The sequence below is a fragment of the Scardinius erythrophthalmus genome, assembly GCF_964197995.2.
Source record: "Scardinius erythrophthalmus genome assembly, chromosome: 20".
Lineage (NCBI taxonomy): Eukaryota > Metazoa > Chordata > Actinopteri > Cypriniformes > Leuciscidae > Scardinius > Scardinius erythrophthalmus.
Genome location: NC_138240.1, coordinates 12,585,475 through 12,605,323, shown reverse-complemented (window position 1 = coordinate 12,605,323; position 19,849 = coordinate 12,585,475). Strand labels below are relative to the sequence as shown.

General features: G+C 37.2%; 1 protein-coding gene across 1 annotated transcript in view; it reads left to right on the top strand.

The window, feature by feature from the left end:
• The window catches only part of nphp4 (nephronophthisis 4), a gene marked incomplete at its 5' end in the record, with an annotated part of 186,049 nt that overhangs the window by 54,836 nt on the left and 111,364 nt on the right, over positions 1-19,849 (top strand). Inside the window, one exon of the mRNA XM_081348752.1 lies at positions 4,939-5,072. Coding sequence (XP_081204878.1) covers positions 4,939-5,072 — 134 coding nt within the window. The remainder of the gene's footprint in view (positions 1-4,938; positions 5,073-19,849) is intronic.

Here is a 19,849-nt window from a genome sequence, read left to right as displayed (position 1 = left end):
GTCATAAATGAGACCCTGAAGCCGAAGCATTTTCACAAGTTTTCCGACTCACAGCACTGTGCTCATGACTCGTCTCTTTTTGGATTTTTGTTCTGAGCTGCTTTCAGGGGTGGGTAAAGACAGACTTTTTGAACGGTAGTAATGAACCATGGTGGGTTTCGCAGAGGAGAAGGGATTGGAAGTTGAGCAAAATGTCGCGCTAATCCTCTAGCACTCCAAATATCTCACAGGGAGCGTGACCCACGACCGCAGTTTAGATCCGCAGAGGGACGCAGGAAATTAGAGAATTATTCCACAGTGATATTTCTATCTCCCCCTCTCTCTCGCCCTCATTATAAACCGATGAGCAGATGTAGGAATGGGATTCCTCTGGAGCAGGTTTCTCTTTGAACTGCATCTGAAATGTTTGAGTGCTATATTCTGCATCCTCCTGGGCCTCCACACAGACTGAAAGAAGAGAAAGAGAGATGTTTTCCCCCTGACTGTTAATACGGTTAATAAGACATGATTCAAAGCAGTTCATTCCAAGATCCAAAAGCAATATATTCCGTCTGATAATGATTCTTATAAACTTTTCTTGAGTGGGTGTTATAAAAGCCAAATTTCACGAGCCGCATCTTGATTTTATTGCTTTAATTGTATCTAAGTGAAAAAACACCTTCAGTTTCCCATTAGTCTCAGCACATCATTGATCATAACACTGTTTTGTGACACACCCACCAGTTTTGTGTAGGTTAACAGACATCAGTGTTTCCCACAGGATTTTTGAAACTTTGGTGGGTCTGGGGGCATGCCCCCTCGGAAGAACACTTTGTACATTTTAAATTTAAATTCATAAATCTGGTGCACTTTGAGAGTTTAAAATTTAGAACTCCAATCCATATTCAGTGTGCAAATTGAACAAAAGAGTATGTCCCAAAGCTACACACTCAAAAGTATCTACTTTTTCTTAACAAAAAGAGTACATACTTTTAGGTCATAGTATTAGTAGGTGATTTGAGATGCAGCAAGAGCCTTATCTCTCTTTCGATTTTAGTTTGTTTGACAGCAATGGCGCAAAACACAACAATAAAGACCTTTTATGTTATTATAAGAAGTTTAAATATATTTTCGGGCCGCCACAATCTAGTTAATGAATGGGACGCACTGAAATCTATTTGTGGCGGTCAATGTTGATATTGCGGTGGGACGCCACAGATAAGTCAATGAATGGGAAACACATGCTTAATGCCTGAGAAAGGTTCTGTTGTTCTGTAGAGAAGAGGGTTTCCCAGGGGAAGTTCAGATTAATTCAATATGATGAGCAGCGTTAAAATGATTATTTAGTATTTAATTTAATATCATCAAAAACGAATTTGAAACAATTATTACCTATTGACAGCCATAATAAAAATGTGTAATATGTAATTGGGTTGTAACAGTAGAGTCAATGTGTGAAAGTATTACGTATATTATTTAGCTATTTTATCAGTAGGTAGGTAATAATTAATCATTGCCTATTGGCAGCCAAGGTGATAATTAATCATAATAATTTGTCATTGCCTATTGACAGCCATAATAAAAATGTCTAATATGTACAGTAATTGGGTTGAAACAGCAGAGTCAGTGTGAAAATATTTAATTTATTATTTACCTATTTTAGCCATTGCCTATTGATAACCAAGGTAAAAATGTATCTTAATAATTAATCTTTTTACTGCCATAAATGTCTAAAATGTAACTTAGTAGCAGTCAGTGTGAAATTCTGTACTTCATCTACTACTTTCTACCGTACTTGAAACTACTTGAACTACTTGAAATAACACTTTTTTTCATTTGTTTAATTAGTCTACATTACATTTTACCACCTAATATTAATTGAAAGACTACATGGTGTATTTTTACTTTTTCAAATTAATTAGTCACACTTCAGGACTATTTAATTTGGCTTTAAAAAATATAAAAGGTGAATAAAAGTAGCAAGCCACTTTCAATTAAAAAGTTTTAACCTTGAATGTACACATTTATTATCTACCTCATTAAAGATGTATAGTTCAAGCTGCGAAAAATAACATTAGAATGATTGAGAATACAAAAGTGTGAAGTTGTGAAATACATTGTATTTATGGAAAGGTTAGCATTATTTAAAATATCAGGTGGTATTTGAAGTAAATTAATTCTTAGGAGTCTTAGGAGTTAAACTAATAGAAGGAACTCCTGCAGTAGAGAAAATGCAGTACCCATAACTTTAAAAACAATAACAAACATGAGATGTTTAAGAGGCACATTGAATTTCCTCCATTCTCCTATGAGACCTTCTGTAGCACATCTCTCTTCCTCTGCAGTGGTGGAGTGTTTGTGCGCTGTAATGTCCTGACGAGGCTGCACTTGTTTGGCTGTCAGGCCTCAGTGCTGCTGTACAGATAAGCCTGGTTTGGTGTGTGTGTGTATGTGTGTGTGTGTGTGTGTTTGTGTGGTTGAGTGTAGAGTGATTGTGCAGTGTGTTTGAGGTACCAGACTGTGTGTACAGTAAATGTCTGAGTGCGTCGGAGCTCTCCGGGCCTGGCTTTGATAGTGGCAGACTGTGTGTGTGAGTGTGTTAAAGCTAAACAGTGAAAGACTGTGTTTGTGTATGGCTGAGTGATCCGTGAAAGTGAAACTCTCCTGGTTGTGACTCATTCAAACCAGCGGGCCTGCTGTCTGCTGCCACAGCAACCTGTGTATCACACACACACACACACACACACACACACACACACACACACACACACACACACACACACACACACACACACACACACACACACACAACTTTTTGTGATGAACAGACCCAAATGTAGGTGGTTGTTCACTAAAAATCATGTTATTGGTCCGAGCTCTGCTTAGTGAGAAATCATAAAAAATAAGCAAAAATATATAAATGAATAAATATCCAGCAAGTTCTTATGTTCAAAACACTGAATCAGATAGTCGTTTGAAAATGTAAAAAACCCAATATCTTTTTCGCTCTGTTTCTCACACAAAGCAGTTGTATGGCTTCAGAAGACAGATTCTGAATTTTGATTTACTTTTATCATATTGAAAAAAGTGTTAATTTAAGACGCACTGTTTTTGAAAAAAAAATAAATAAAAATAAATAAATAAATAAATAAATATATATATATTCATCTATATATATATATATATATACACATACATACATACATACATACATACATACATACATATATACATATATACATATATATATATATACAATTAAATTATAGAAATATGCCTCTCTTGCACTTACCATTCAAGTGGGGTCAATTATATGTATGTATGTATGTATGTATGTATGTATGTATGTATGTATGTATGTATGTATGTATGTATGTATGTATGCATGTATGTATGTATGTATGTATTTATGTATTTATGTATTTATTTATTTATTTATTTACTATTCTGTAAAGATGCATTGAATTGATCAAAAGTGACAGTAAAGACATTTAGGCCTGTCCTGGTTTCACACACTGGTCTTAGATTAAGCCAGGATTAGACCAGGACATCTAAGTAGCTTTTATAAACGTGCCTTAGAAAAAAACATTACTGGTGTGCATCTTGAGAAAAAAACAATTTTAAGATATATTTGAAGATATGGATTAGGTGTAAGGCTCGTCTGTGAAACCGGTGGGACATAATGTTACAATTTCAAGAGAAATGTTGTTCACTTGAATGTTTTATCATGGTTTCCACAAAATTGAGCAGAACAACTGTTTTCAACATTGATAAGAATAAATTACATTTTCACTATATTACTGGTTTTACTGTATTTTTATCAAATAAATGTAGCTTTGCTGAGCAAAAAGACTTATTTCAAAAAGATAAAAATTAAAGTTTACCTCACACAAATATTATTAAAAATTCTTCCTAAATTCCAGGTTAGATTTCTCTCCAAAAATCATTGAGCTTTGAAATGAATCCTCATGTATCATGTAAACATTCAAGTCTAATACTTCTAAGAAGAATCTGATTTATAGACAGCTTTCACTGGGGAATGCACATCAATTATAGAAACCACAGTTAGCTTAGTGGTTAATGCTGTATAACAAATGTTTTTCTTTAAATGAATTATGGAGGGTGATTCACTTAACCTGTCTCTACGTGAAGGGTTTATTTTATTGCATTCTTATTTTTCGGCATATTTCTCTGAGACGTCTAAATAAAACATCAAGGAAGAGCAGGTTATCTTCGCCGTAAGTTGAGCGTGTTTGGATGTGCCGATGCAGACCAGCAAAGCTTGACAATCACAAGCGCGTGATGTGACCATTTTCATATCACTCAAATGATTTTTGAATCGATTGTAGAGTTGCTTAGACCCCTGTGGGTAAGTGAGCTAGATTTTTGTTTTTACCAAAAAGAAACAAAAATGGCTTGGATATGCAGGAGAATTTCTCAATAGACAATGAAACGCTCCTCAGCGAAACCCCCACTGAGAGCAGAAATGGGGCCAGCCAAAGATCTCAGCTGGAGGAAATGTGTCTATGATGCTGCAGCCAGACACATACTCCAAATGACAAATTATCATTGGTCCTAATTCTTTTTTAAATCAAAAGAGGAATTTGGGCCACATGGAGCTCCATTACGTTGGCCTACACTCCATGGATTTTTCCCTACTTCTGGAACACGTTGAGCTCTCTTGTGCATTGCTCAGTAGTTTGTTATCCCATGCACTTGTTCTGTTTTTTTATTCATATTTGAATTGATTGCCATGAGTAAGAGGATCTTGGCATCCTGAAGTGTGCTGATAAATTAATTTTTGATGTTTAATTAATTCCTTTGTTGCTGCAATGTTGTAAAAAATGAATAGCCATTAAATATAAAGGAAAATAATAAAATGGCTGGATGGAATTGGCTGTGCATGCAGGAAATTAGTACAATGTTAATGTTATATTCACGCCATCTCTGTTGCAGCAGATGCACTGCAGAAGCCTCGTCTGTTGAAGAGCTTCTCGTGTGTGTTGGATGGCCTACGTGTGGTACTCTTCCCCTCCGTGGAGGTCTTCGAATCTGACCTGCTCCAGCTGCTCAACAGAGACTGCCAGAATACAGTAAGCTATGACTCCAACCAAACGTTTAGGAAATTCAATAATGTATATTCAGTAAGTTTATTTTTTACAGAAGTTATGATGTGACTTCGTCTTAAAGGGGTCATATCATGTGTGGACAATCTTTAAATGATTGTTTTTGTCTTTTAAGGTACACATGTTCTAAGTAAAGGTTCATTAGGTCCTATTTCTAACCATAAAATAATCTGTGCAGAAATGTGTTGCACAAATTGTTGTAATCAGACTGAAGTTGGGAATATTGTAAATCAAGCATAACAAAAGTTTCCCTTTGCCATTGTAGAACTTCCCTATTTGCACACATTTTCATCACCCAAAATTATTTATTTATTCCATAATCTAAAGTTTCCATTAAAGGGAGGGTTAATGAGATTAAGTTTTATTTGGATGATTGAAACAAATGACTCGATTTACCGCTCCTGACATGACAAAGAGAAACAATCGTGTCCAGGGCATCGGTCGGTTTCGACGTTCGGCCCAGATTATCTTTTAATGTGAGGTGTTTACAGATCAAATCTTAAACCTCACGATCTGCTCGCGGTCACATCGGGCCACCCCGACAATGTCAAACATATTTGATATTTAGGATTTTAAATCGGGATGATTACGTCAGTACTTCCACAATAGCCAATGAGAGACAAGTATACAAGGAGACGGAAGTGACGGAACTTTTGAAATGGCGATCTCGAAACAACAAGAAGCTGTATGGGTCTGTAGGATAATGGAGATGAAGGAACAGCTGGTTGAAATGTGGCAACAACACGACAGCCTTTACAGTGTCTCCTCATATAATGTCTACAGAAAATTGCCGCGACACGGTATCCATTTTGTTTACATTGGCTTCCCCTTGAGATCACGTGAGATGCTAAATCTGGCATGGTAATCTTAAGAATATCTTGTAGTGTGTGATGCGCCACGATTTTCAAATCACAAATCTCTAGTTTGTGCAGGTTTGAGATTTGAATGAAGAAAATCTGTGAAGATTCTCCTTATGTGCGTGATGCAACCAGTCCCGCAACCAGATCTCCGTCCACACTACGCGACATGACCAGAAATGCATGTCACGTGATCAGTCATGCACACTGGGTATGCGCTTATTGTAAACAGCTGCCTATTGCTCTAATAATAGCTTGCCTCTTGGTCATGTAAGCAAGCAGTATTACAAAATGCAGAGTTAAACTGCACAATGGCTTCTAAAAAGTATCTGTTTTGGTCCATTTACACTGAAACGCAACCCTGGAGTTTTCAAACTAAAACGGGGTCTGCAGCGTTTCCAAAAGTCTCCGTTTTAGAGGGTCAAAACTCTGTAGTGAAGTGCAGACGGCAGGTGTAACAGTAGCAAAAGTTATGCATTTTAAAACAAAAATGCACTAGTGTAAACAGGGCCTTAAAAACTCCTGTAGTCTAATATATCTCTTGAACATAGCTGAACCACAAGGTGACCCGTTTTTTTTTTTGGTTGCTTTAACCTCTCATTGAGAGAGTGTTTGTGGGTATGTGTTGGTACTATATTGCATAAATTGCCAGCAGTTTAATATGGGCAATAAAGTAAAAAAAAAAAAAAAAACTCCTGTACTCTGAGCCGGGCTTTAGTCTCTTTTGCATGCTGAAATAAATTAATTGTAGAGCATTGCCTTCAGTGCTTCAGCAAATGCGCTAGTGGTCTGAACACAGTCTGAATAAAGTAGTCTGCAATGGAAATCATTGTTGATTTCATTGCCACAGTGTAATGGGTTTTGTATTAGAATGTAGACCGTTCTACAGACATGTGTGCTCCAGATTTCTGTGATTAGAGTTGCATTGTCTCTCTCTGATCAGCCTCACATATACATTATAAATCCACCAAAATTCTCGACAGTCACAAACACCATCTGCTCCTGTTTTTCCATAATAAAGATCTAAATGATCAAAGTGAGTGCAAAGCTCAAAATATTCAGATGATAAAAATGGTTGGGTTTGGTGGGTTGATGCAGCCTAGTTGTTAATGGCTGAGGCTGGTAATTGAAAAGCTAAGAGCCATTACCAGTATCTTTACAGGCAATATTGTTGACTTTTGAAGCTACAGTACAGAGTCAATAAGATTTCTTTTTCCAAAGAAATTCATACTTGTATTCAGCAAGGATGCATTAAATTGATCAAAAGCGATAGGTAAGACTTTTTATACATAATTATAATAATGATATTATAGTATTATGATAATAATAAGACATGTTTCTTGAGCACCAAATCAGCATATTAGAATGATTTCTGGAGGATCATGTAAGACTGAAGACTGGAGTAACGGTTGCTGAAAATTCAGCGTGTTTTTAGAAACCAGCTTGTTTTTTTTCTTCTGTGGAACATGTAAAATACTGAATTAGAATGACATTTACATCATTATTCACTGAAAGTCTTGCTAAAAGAGATGTTATTTATCTCTGAAATAGATTTACTGCACACAGACATGTTGTTTATCACTTGATGCTTTGTGTCACGGTTTAATATGACATGATATAAGTCACTTTGGAAGGAAAGTGTCAGCAAATGAGCACAAATTAGTAATTAGTTTGATTTGGAGCCGTGGTCCATGGCCTCTCCATGAGCACTTCGAGTGAGAAGCTTTATTATGGGAATTTCTTCTCCCCTCTCTTTAATTCTTCCAGGGACTATTTGGATTGTGGGAGGGATCAGTGCAGTTTTTTATAAGATGGTCTGTATTCTAGTGTGGTTGTGTTTCAGGCTGTGTGGATCTGTAAAGGCTGTCTGCAGACTTGTGTGTGTGTGTGTGTGTGTGTGTGTGTGTGTGTGTGTGTGTGTGTGTGTGTGTGTGTGTTTGTGTTTGTGTTTGTGTTTGTGTGTGCTGCTGTATGGAGCCTGGACCCCGGTAACCATGTTTGACAGATGCACTCATGCGTTTGCAATTATTTACACACTGCAGACACACCGCTTTGGTCATCCCTTAAACTGAAAGAGAGAGAGAGAGAGAGAGAGAGAGATAACACTAGAGGGACAAGAGGGGTAAAATTGAAGAAGTGGAAATGGATAACAATGTCATTTTTGACAGCTTGTGACAAACCTTTTGTGTCTCATCCTTTCATGGTGGTGCTTCTCTGTGTATATATGGTGTGAGGCAGAAACACTTTCAGTGTTCTTTAATCAGGTGTCCCAAACACAGCTTTAGAAACCTAGACAGACATATGCACCTACAGTACTTTACATAAGAGCCTGTTTTAATTGTGCTCAGGTTGTGTCACTTTCCCTGCGGTGTCAGCGGAATGTCAGATGAACTATTTTAGCTGAGCTAAAATCAGCTCCGAGGACGTCACTTGTTGTCATGTTGAAGTAAGCCTCTTTTTGTTATTTTTGGTGTATTTTTGGTAATATAACAGGGCTTGGAATTTCTTTTAGTACTTTTTATTGTAGTGCTTGCAAGGCAGTACTGTATTGATATTCGTTGACGTTCTGGGTTGTATTTCTTTAAATCCTTAATCTCAGGTACTGTATTAAACTTCTGCTATTAATTCACCCTGAACTGCTAACAGTATAGACTCCAAACTTTGTTGTGTAGACAATTTAGCCATAGTGTCTATCTATCTATTAACTTTATACTTAAATTTAAAGATTCAATTTAAGATTGAAACTCTCCCATTGACCTACACAGTTGCTGAATGTTCAGCATTCGCAATCTTTACCTATGCAAAAATGTTAACTCTATTATTTTGCTGCTTATAAGCACTGGCATTTCCTTCCTTATTAATAACTATAGTGATTTTTTAGTAAGTACTGTGTGTTTTTGTTTTTAAATTCCTTTGTCAATGAAATGCAAACACTGACAGAGATATGTAGGATTTCATAGTAAAGTCATTTCTAAACTTAGATCAATCAATAATTCATTATGTTTTTGTCCTCATCGCAGGTCACGGGTTCTCATGCTCAACAAATGTGATGAAAGACAGGTGACCCCCAGCTCAAAGATTTACTGTACAGCAGAGAATCTTTAGCAGGGTCAGAGGTGATTAGATGAATCCATCATCTGTGATTGGCAAGCAGCTTTGAATAAAAAAAAAAAGTGCACTTTCTTCATTGTGTTAACAAGAAAGATGGAGACAATTGTGACAGAAAACAAAAAGAAAAATCAAGATAAATAGTATGAGAGAATGGATGAGGGAATATTCATCAAAATCTGTGCACTCTCATCGCCTGACGTCACTTCTCTGCAGCTCTGAGGTGATAATTCACATGTGATAGCAGTTGACAGCAGGCTCTAATTGGCCCTTGTGTGGGTGGTTGACCTTTAGAGAGTGTGACTCTCAATGCTTTGTCATCTGGATATTGTTGATGCTCTGAACACATCTCTCATTCTGTGAAAGATGTTTGAAACCCCCAACCGTCAGAGGTGTGTATATCTGGACAGGTGAAAGAAAAAGGAGGGGATTGTTGTTTTTAACAGGATTGATACTCATAGTGTGAACCCAGAGTTTCATCTTAAATAGTAATACATTTTTTAAATCACATATTATATCTATTAATATTATTTAATAGACCTGAGGTTACATGAACTAATAATGAACAATCATATTTTTATTAACTTAGGATAATAAAGGTTAATTAATACTATAACAAATGTATTGCTCATTGTTTATGAATGTTAGTTAATGCATTAACTAACGTGAACTAATGGGACCTTAATGTACAGTGTTAAATATGAGGTTTTGTCAAAATTGTCAGATTAACTTTGAATGGTTGGAGTTTCCTGTATATTTATTATAACTGTGTAATTTTCATCTATTACAAATACTGTAGTTGTTTTAAAGAAAACATAATATTTAAAAAAATATGATGATAAAACCTTATATTTAATAAGTAATAAATGTTACAAAAAAAACTATATGGGCGCTTGAGGTGGTGGGCTGGAGAGAGTTGCCGTGGCGACAGACAAACTCACTCCAGCCCACCGCCTCGAGTGCCCATGACGGCAGACTCTGCTTAGCCATGCTCGATGGCACCGCAGATTCCCTACAGCGGCGAGGGCTGTATGACAGCACGTTCCTCCTCCTTTATGGGTTTTGGCACCAATGTAACAAGTTTGTTATTCAGGGAAGCAGGAGGCGGGACCCGGCGAACGTTTTACTACTTTAATCATATAAAATAAACAAACACAAAACTAAAGTAAAAGCGACAGCCCCTTACGGACGACTGCCGCACACACATAAACAAAACATAACGTAAATGAACAGGCCTGGTCCTCTCTCGTCCTTCACTGTCACTGCTCTTCCTTTTATGCTTCCGTTGCTCCTCTGTGAGATATACGAGACCGGTGTGGTGCGCATGAATGGACAGAAACACAAAATGATGCCTAAATGCCAGTTTTGTAAGAAAATGGGATGAGTGTCAGATCTATAAAATGTGCGACAGGTTTTAAAGTGACAGCAGCCTAATAAACCCGCTGTCATTAAGGATAATCAAATAACAAAAGAAAAAGAGAAAATCACTCACTGCTCTTGACTTAACTTTTGTAGCTTTAATCTATATAGAAAAGGGTATATAAAAGAATCAGCCCCCTTTAAAATAATCACATTTTGTTGCTTTGCAGCCTGAAATGAAGACTATCTACTCAGTGCAACTTATAACAAATAAGTTGGAAAAAGGATCATCCCCTTGTGTCAGTATTTTGTTCAACCACCTTTTGCTTTAATTACAGCCTTTAGTCTGATGGGATATGTCTCTACTAACTTTGTACATCTAGACTTTGCAATATTTGCCCACTCTTCTTTGCAGAACTGCTCAAGTTCACTTAAATTTGATGGTGACCATTTGTGGACTGCAGTCTTCAAGTCATTCCACAGATTTTCATTGGGTTTAAGTCTGGGCTCTGACTAGGCCATGCAAGAACATTCACCTTTTTCTCCTTCAACCACTGTGTTGTCAGTTTTGCTGTGTGCTTTGGGTCATTGTCATGTTGGAAGGTAAACCTTCTTCCCATTGACAACTTTCTGGCAGAGGGCAGCAGATTTTCCTCAAGAATTTGATGATATTTTGCCCCATCCATTTTTCCTTCTATCCTGACATGTTGCATTGCACCGGGTGTAAGATAGGGCCCTAAAACTTAATTAACTTAAAACCCTCTGCCTTTAGACCATGTGCTCAGAACGTAAAAATAGGGCCCTTAGTCTCATCTGACCATAACACCTTTTTCCATGTGGGCTCAGAGTCTTCAAGGTGTGTTTTGGCAAAGCTCAGTCATGTGGCTTTTCTTGAGGAGTGGCCAAGGACAAGGTCATCCTGCTCACCACACACAATGACCACTCTTTGTCATAAATTCCTGCAACTGCTTCAGAGTTGCTGTAGGCCTCTTGGTATTCTCTCTGATCAGTTTTCCCCTGGCTCTTTCACTTTTCAGGATTTAAGTCTCCAGCTTTGATATTTAACCACTGTTTATGATAAAACTTGGATCCAAGAAAAATCCTCATTGTTAAGTCCTGTCCTTGTCCTGTTCTTCATCCTTGTCCTCATAATTGTCCTCATCCTCATCTCATCCTTGACCTTATCCTTCTGCTCATCCATATCTATGCCCTCATCTTCGTCTTTATCCTTATCCTGATTGAGAACACTGCTTGCTAGCAGCTGCATAAAATAAGCCTTGGCCCAAAGCTTGAAGACTCAATTATCATTGCTATTTTTGCTCACTGTTTGGCAAAGCCTGGTGAATCTGGGCTGTTTGTCTAGATCTTTATTTTCAGACCTGCCTCAAAAAACCTTATACAACCTATGTTAATTCAAATCGTACATAAAAATATAAGCACAGAAGAACCATATGAACTTAGTCACAGCAGAGGGAGCTGCATACACGCCATTGATCTGACAGCTTTGACAGCGAATTTTGTCCAAGAATTGGATTCTAAGTAATGTGAAATATCCAACAGTTTTTCCCCATATTACAATTTTCAATAATTCTTTCATACAGTCTTGCAAGATTTTATCTTTTTAATTTCACTTCTGTTTAATTTCATACAGAGCGTTGATTAAACTTTAATTTAGCTTATTGACTAGATGTTTTGAAAATACTTTTTTTTTTTTACATTGAGAGCTGCACACAGTTATTCAATTAGATATGAGTGACATGCAAAGACGGTCTAAAAGAACACAATAAGACTAAATTGAATCTAACTGTCTAAAGTGCAGTGCTCAATAAATGGCTACACTGGTCTCAGATTTAATCATTGCTGATGTTTGATTACGGTTTTCAATGTTCACAGAATAAAATGTGAAAAGTTACCATAGTGCTTTTCCATTTATAAATTTTCGATTTAGGACACTACTTGGTACATTGCTGCCCCAACTGAACATTTTCTGAAACTCCTTCTCCTCTGAATAATTGACCTTTTATATGAATGTAAAGAGCCCCTCCATGTTGAGGAAAGTTGGCGGCAGCTGAATCTACTAGTCTAGCATTAACTGGTTTATCCATTTCTGAGCATCTGGGTAACTTTTTGGTGCTTTTGACTGGCTAGGTAAAAAAGATTGCCTGCCGGAGGTTTGAGCTATTTTGTCACATTGGTGCAGAACATTTTTGTGCTTGGCATCTGCGTTTGTATATTTTTGTACATCTGTGCATTTGTGTCTTTTGTTGATGTACTGCTTAGCAGAGGGCAACGATTAGCATCATCAATGAGAGGTGTTTGTCAGCTGCAACAATTGAAAGCTCTGTGTGTGTGTGTGTGTGTGAGAGAGAGAGAGGCTGAGTGGGCGGATGTGGATAACATGCTAATGATACTGCTGTTACACTTCCTGCATGACTCATCACAGTTTGAGCCAGCACACTCTCTCAGTGTGGGCACACACACACACTCACAATCTTTTAAAGCCTGAGATATGGTATATAACTGCATTCATTCGGCGCTTTCTGAAGGCATGCTGGGATGCTCATAAGCATCATAAGGAACATACCGTTTGTGATAAAACCACTTTTTAAACGCTACTAAACTTTAAGATGTGCACTGAAATCATTAAACCTGATCTGAGCACTTAGCTGTGGTATAAACTAACAATTAAAACTGTCACTAATCATTTAATAACATGGTTAAAGTCAACATGAAATCCAAATATACAATTCTTGTTTTTTATGGAATATTGCAGTTTATTATAAATATGTTTAAAATGCATGTGCCCTCATAATCTTCCCCTCCTTCTTGCAACAATATCTCTTCACTAATGATGTGTTTTTCAGTTCAAGGGTAAAACTTTTAGTGGAAAACATTACTTGCACCTTTAAGGGTTAATGGTAATTGTCTCTTGGTTGTTTGAGCATTTACACATTTTGTCACTGTTTATACCCTGAATAATTGCCTCTTTATTCCCAGCTCTTTCACAAGTCATTTGTCAATAAATCCCAATGAATTTTATTGTACATTTTATGAAATCCATTAAAAGTCTATTATGCGGGAAGAGCTGCAGTGCAGATTCAAATTAATATAAGGAAGCTTGTCTTTGTTCTCTGACTTGCCCTTGACTCTGAGTTCTTTCGACCGCATTGCCATTTCGCAGAAGTCAATAGCTTAGTGAGACCCTTTTATGATTTTCAAAGAACTGAGGACTTGCTGACCAAAGAATTCTTTTGTGTCAGAGTTATGTAAATTGTTCATGCTCCCCTTCAACTACTCCATAAGTATAGTTTGCTGCCACAATAATGCAATTGAGTATTGATTAAAGAAACTGAAGAAACTGCTGCATCATTATGTGATGTGTTTTTGACGTTAATACGTTTTCACATAAAGGGCCCTATTTTAATGATCTAAGTGTATGGTCTAAAGCGCAGGGCGCAAGTTCACTTAGGGCGTGTCCGAATCCACTTTTGCTAGTTTAACAACGATAAAAATGGTCGGCGCTCCAGGCTATTGGTCTAAATGTGTTGTCCCTATTCTCTTAATGAGTAATGGATGTGTTTTGGGATTTACGTGTGTTAAACCAATCAGAGTCTCATCTCCCATTCTCTTTAAATGCCAGTTGCGCTCACGCCATGGCAGATTCGATATTTACATGACGGAGTTTGATAGTGGAAAGACCGAAACTGTCTCCAGAGAGGAAACTGATCTGCTTGTGTACGAGGTAAAATTGTGCAAGCAGACCATCTATGGGACAAGCCGGATTCCACCATATCTTTATGTACACGATAATAATCTTTTACATTGTAATCCTTTTATTTTAAATATTTGGCATGTTTGTCTGCTGCTGTGTGTCCCTGTGTGTCTAATAAGCTGAGTGTACGTGTGTTGTGGACCTGCCTATAGGCGCACATTACTAACGTGCTCTTTAAATAACAAAAAAATATATATATTGCGTCATTGACTTTAGACCAGGTTTCAGTTGGTCAATGGCACAGTCTATTTCTGTTGCCTCAAAATAGCAACGTGCCAACAATGCGCCAGAACACACCTCATTTTCAGACCAGCACACCCATGGGCGCTCAAATGGGCGCAAATGCATTTGCTATGTAAACAATGTGGTGCAGAATGTGAAAATGATAACTGCGTCGGACCGCTTAGTGCTGCATTGCGCCGGGTGTAAGATGGGGCCCAAAATGTTATTTTATTTATAAGTAATTCTTTATTTTTTAAATTATCTAAACAAAAGAATATTTTTTATTTATTTAAATATGCATAGCTGGCATTGGAGGGGACCAGGGTGTCATGGGTGGTTGCAGGAAGGCAGATGAAGATGAAGAATAAAGTTCCAATACGAAGTTTAATGAAGGTAATACAAATAATTCTAGGACAGGAAGGGCAACAGACTACGTTTACATGCAACCAAATAATCCGTTAGTAATCGGATTGTCCGCTCAGTTGGACTGAAATGCCTTGATGTAAACACCTTAATCGATCCGATTGAGCTCGATACTAATGGAATTGTATCGGATTGAAAGGGGTAGTTTATTCCTTTTCTAATCCGATCGAGAGAACATGTAAACACTTGATCGGATTGAAAACTAAAACTGAAAGGACTGCACACGTGCAATGACGTAGAAATGGCGTAATGACGTAATGACGTATGACGCGTGGAACGAGCTGTTCTTCCTGTTGAATAGTGTCATAAATGAGTGTCCCGTCATCCTAAAATTCTCCTTTCACTCAGCATCAATCGGAATGAATTCAGTCCGTTGTGCAGGTAAACATAGCCACTAAATGCAACGCAGACCGAACAAGGAGTGCAGGGAAGGAACAACTTAAGTAGTGAACACAAACAAGGATGATTAATTGCATACAGCTGACACATATGAACTAATAATGACGGTGACCTAGGAGACAGATGAGTGGTGGGAATCTGAACAAGGAAATACATGACAATGAACAAACTGAAAGTCCATGAACAAAACTAAACATAATGGTGACACAGGGATAATGTTTTGTTCTTGTCCTATGACAAAGGTCAAAGGTCTTCTAATTGCGTATAATGTAGGGGGTCCCTAACAATTAAAATTTTGTCCTGGGCCCTGTGAATTTAAATACTTAAAAAAATAATAATAATGATAATTTGGTGTATAATTGCATTCTTTAAAAAGCAAGTTTTTATTTGGTGTATAATTTTGCATTAATAAAATTAGTCACTCCCCAACGGACTAAACTATGAAACCTCTTCCCTCGATTATCAGCCCACTGGTATTAAATAAATGCTGATGACACTCCACAGTCATGCACCCTCCTCCCCGAAATAACAGACACTCTCTATTCATTTAATCTGCTCACTACAGAGAAATAACCTTCAGAAACCAATTTTATTTTTCAGGCGGGAAAAAAAACTTCTTCAATTCTTGAGTCTGAATGGGACGATGACCCTCACCCCTCTAGAGCTGGTCTTTTCTTGCTGCTATTATTCCTATATTTGGTTTAAATGACCTTCCCAATCACTCGCCTGAACCAGACTATTTAACACACAGAAGGTTCTTTAAAATCAACTTGCTGGCCCACATTTAATCTTCTATACTTCTTGTTAATGGAGTTGTTAGTGCTTTTGTTCATATTGGTGACAGTTAATCGTGAGTATTGTCAAAGTGAAAGTGAAGCACTACTTGCGAAAGTCCTACTTTTTTATTTGAATGACCTTTGTAACAACCTTTATTTAAAAAAAACCTGACTATCAAGACTTGAGGTGAAATAAGAGAAAAGTCGGTTGTCATTTTACGGCATGACATTGTGATCCAACCCACACGTGAGTTAAATACAGTAAGTTACAGTATATTCTTTTAGAAAGCATTGAAGTCTTTCATGAAGATTCAAACGCAACTGTTTCTATTTTTAAGTCTTCTGTTCTGATTCCACCATCAAAAACATCAAAGACATTTTGGTTTGAGGCTGAATTTGCTGCTTGTAATGCCAATGGGAGCACGTATATTCCCTGCTAACTAAAATACCCCCCCCAAAAACAATAAATAATTACAGAACTTTGAGTGAGGGGACTTAACCAGCTCTCTTTTTTTGCGTGCGAACTTGATCTTGTGTGAGACAACCACATAAACAGATGCAAAATAAAAACAGCCATTTTTTTTTTCTTCTACTTTGGCACTAAGTCTTAGTATAAACGTTTGCTCGTTCTATACAAACCTCTCATCTTTTGTACTTTTTGTTCAATTCACAGTAGTATTCCTCCGTCCTTGTTGCTGGCCTTGTTTGTTAAAGGGCCTGTTTTCACGGACGTTGGGCTAGATGATGCATGACCCGCAGAGTCCAGAAATTTCACAGATGAGAAACAGAGGCCAGTGAAAGAGAATAAGCTTTGTCATTACTGTGAGATACACTGCGCTGCATTCATCACTCAAAAAAGATTCTCCTCCCTCGCTTTCCTTCTCCTTCAGTCTCTCTCTCACTCAGCCACACGCTTTTGCTCTGTGAAGCTGGAAATGGGGTATGATTTAACTTCAGGCCATTTCATTGTTCCCTTTAAGCTTCTTAGCACTAAAATATTCATATTTTGGTCACAGGAAGCAAAATCTGTGACAGCACAGAGAGCAGACAAAAAGGAGAGTGAGAGGAAAAAAAGTATGAAGTATGAAAAGTATGAAACAGAAATAAGATATTTCTGTTGTCGATGTGTTAAGATAAGCTACAGACAGGCTCGTTTCCCATGCTTATCTTATTCGCTTTATCCTTTGCCTTTCTGTCTATTTCCTGACTTTCTGTCCATCCACCATGTCTTTTTAAAAGTAATAGTTAAAAATGAAAATACTGTTATTTACTCACCGTCATGTCTTTCCAAACTTGTGTGGCACACTTTTTTTTTTCTGTCAAACCATTTATATAATGGGAGTGAAATGAGGATTGGACTTTTTAAGCTTCATTATGACAGAAATGTATCATCAAAGTTATCGAAAGTGTCACTGAAGGTACAAAATTGTGCGTTTTGCCCTTACTCAAATTTGGTAACCAGACTTCCAAAAAATACTATGGAAGTCAATGGGTGCTGTCTACTGTCTGGTTACAAACATTCTTTAACCCTCTGAGGTCGGCAAACGCGCCGGCGCGTTTTGCCAGATTTTCTTCACATTGTAGCACTATAAACTTAAATTACTCCGTCATTTATGGTCATACAGAAAAAAGAAAAAAAAAAAAAAGAATCTGTGATATTTTTACTTTTGTATGTGTCCACTTACAATCAAATCAAAACATTGTGCTTTTGTAAAATAAAGAAAATAAACAGGGTGTGCGTTCTGCCTCTCCGTCGCGGTGAACTTTTTTTTCTTGAGCACGTCTATAAACTGAAACAAAACTCAGCGAATACTTGTCACACATTTATGAGCCATATACCTTTATAAACATTTAAGTGTGTACTTTTAAATGATCGGATTCAAACTGAAAACAAATATTCTCTGCTTAAGTAATTTGTACAGTATAAAACCAACAAGATGTCCAGCTTCTCAAACGCTTCCTAATTATTTTTAATTCGAACACGCCCACTCGGGCAAAAGAGATTCACATGCAAATCTCCACATGGAACGCGAACGCGCTCGTTACCTCAAAAACAAAACACCAAAACACTTCACAAGTCTCTGCTTTTCGTCGAGTTTGAAAGACGTGCCGTGAGCTTACATTGGAATTACCTCAGAAGAAGAAGAACGCGATTTGAAGACAAGAAAGATGTAAGGTAAGAAATTCTTACATATTAGTTTGTTATTGTTGCATAAATTTGACATTGCAGTTGAACTGTTGCTAGATATATGGTGAATATTATAATATTTAGACCCGTGTTTACTGTTACTGTGTTTGTGGATATCTGCTCAAATGTAGATATGTATATAGTAACCATAATGTTTTATATTTGAGCGCAATCGCGTTTGAATGTATCATATTTTGGATCGCAATCGCGTTTGAAAAGCACCAAACGGCTTCATGTTTTTACTATTATCTCATTTCATATCATCATAACGAATGGAAACATTTGAAGTAACATGATAATCAATATATTTTTCTCTAGCTTAGTTGTTACTGAAATATTTTGGAAGATTTACAGGCTGCTATGGTTATTGTTATTATTATTTTATGCAGCACTGCGCATAGCCAATGCCTACAGTACAAGGCACAACAAACCTGGTGTTCATTATATTATATATTGTTGGAAACTATGGAAGTAAAATAATCTCAAATGTTTTTGAAACAAAAAGCCTGTTGAATTGCACTACTTGAAAAATAATAGGCATTGCATTAACCATGCTTGCATTTTAATGCATTGTATTTTTAGGGCTTGCATTTTTATGGGCTGAAATTCAACATGGTTGAATATTTAAGCTGTGAATATTTCAATTAAAAACATTTCAAACACATTTTCATTATTAAAAATTCCATAATCCATATTCACCTTTCATATTTCACTTCCAAAATATTCAAACTGTTTAAAAATACAACCTATAATATTCAACAGGCAATTTTCGGTCCATTTTATTTCGCTTCCACAAATTCGCTTCCACAAATTCAGTGGTTCAAATTCGACAGTAAATTCAACGGAACTGCAGGAAAAGCAATAGATTATCGAGCATACTATCCATCTGCTGTTAGTCAATCCCACCAGCAGGTGGTGCAAAAGCGCGTGTTGTTGACGAAGACCAGCAACAGTTAGAGCAAGCCATTCATTCATAAAATGAAAATGATTACCCGTATCAGTATATATATGCGGAAAAGATGATAAAGACACAAAAGCTGTGTTTATGTTTCATTCAATAACTTCATTGTTACATTTTGTAGCCTACATGATAAGCTTTCTCTACCTACATGAACAGGATTATAATCGGTTTCCCTCAATACCTCACACTCAAGGATTCCCCTTCCGTCGGGGCAAAACGCTATGGACTAATACAGTGATATGAAAGACCAAACTCGCACCTTTATGGGGATGTAGGCTGTAGGCTACTATGGACTAAGAATATGAACGGAACGCGCAAAGTTTCATGCAGAGCGTTTCGTGATATACTGGCATAAAATCAACACTTGATCATTAACACTTTCTTTTCTCTTCTCTCTCTCTCTCTCCACACACACACACACACACACACACACACACACACACATATGTGTGTGTGTGTGTGTGTGTGTGTGTGGAGAGAGAGAGAGAGAGAGAGAGAGAGAGAGAGAGAGAGAGAGAGTAGTACGTTGCATTAGCTTAAACTGGGAAGAGTCATAGTACTTGCATATTGTTGTCCTCCTATTGTTAGTTTAACTGTAAATCGCTTTGGATAAAAGCGTCTGCTAAATAAATGACTAAATGTAGCCTAAATGTAAAATTGGCTTGACATTTGGACATTC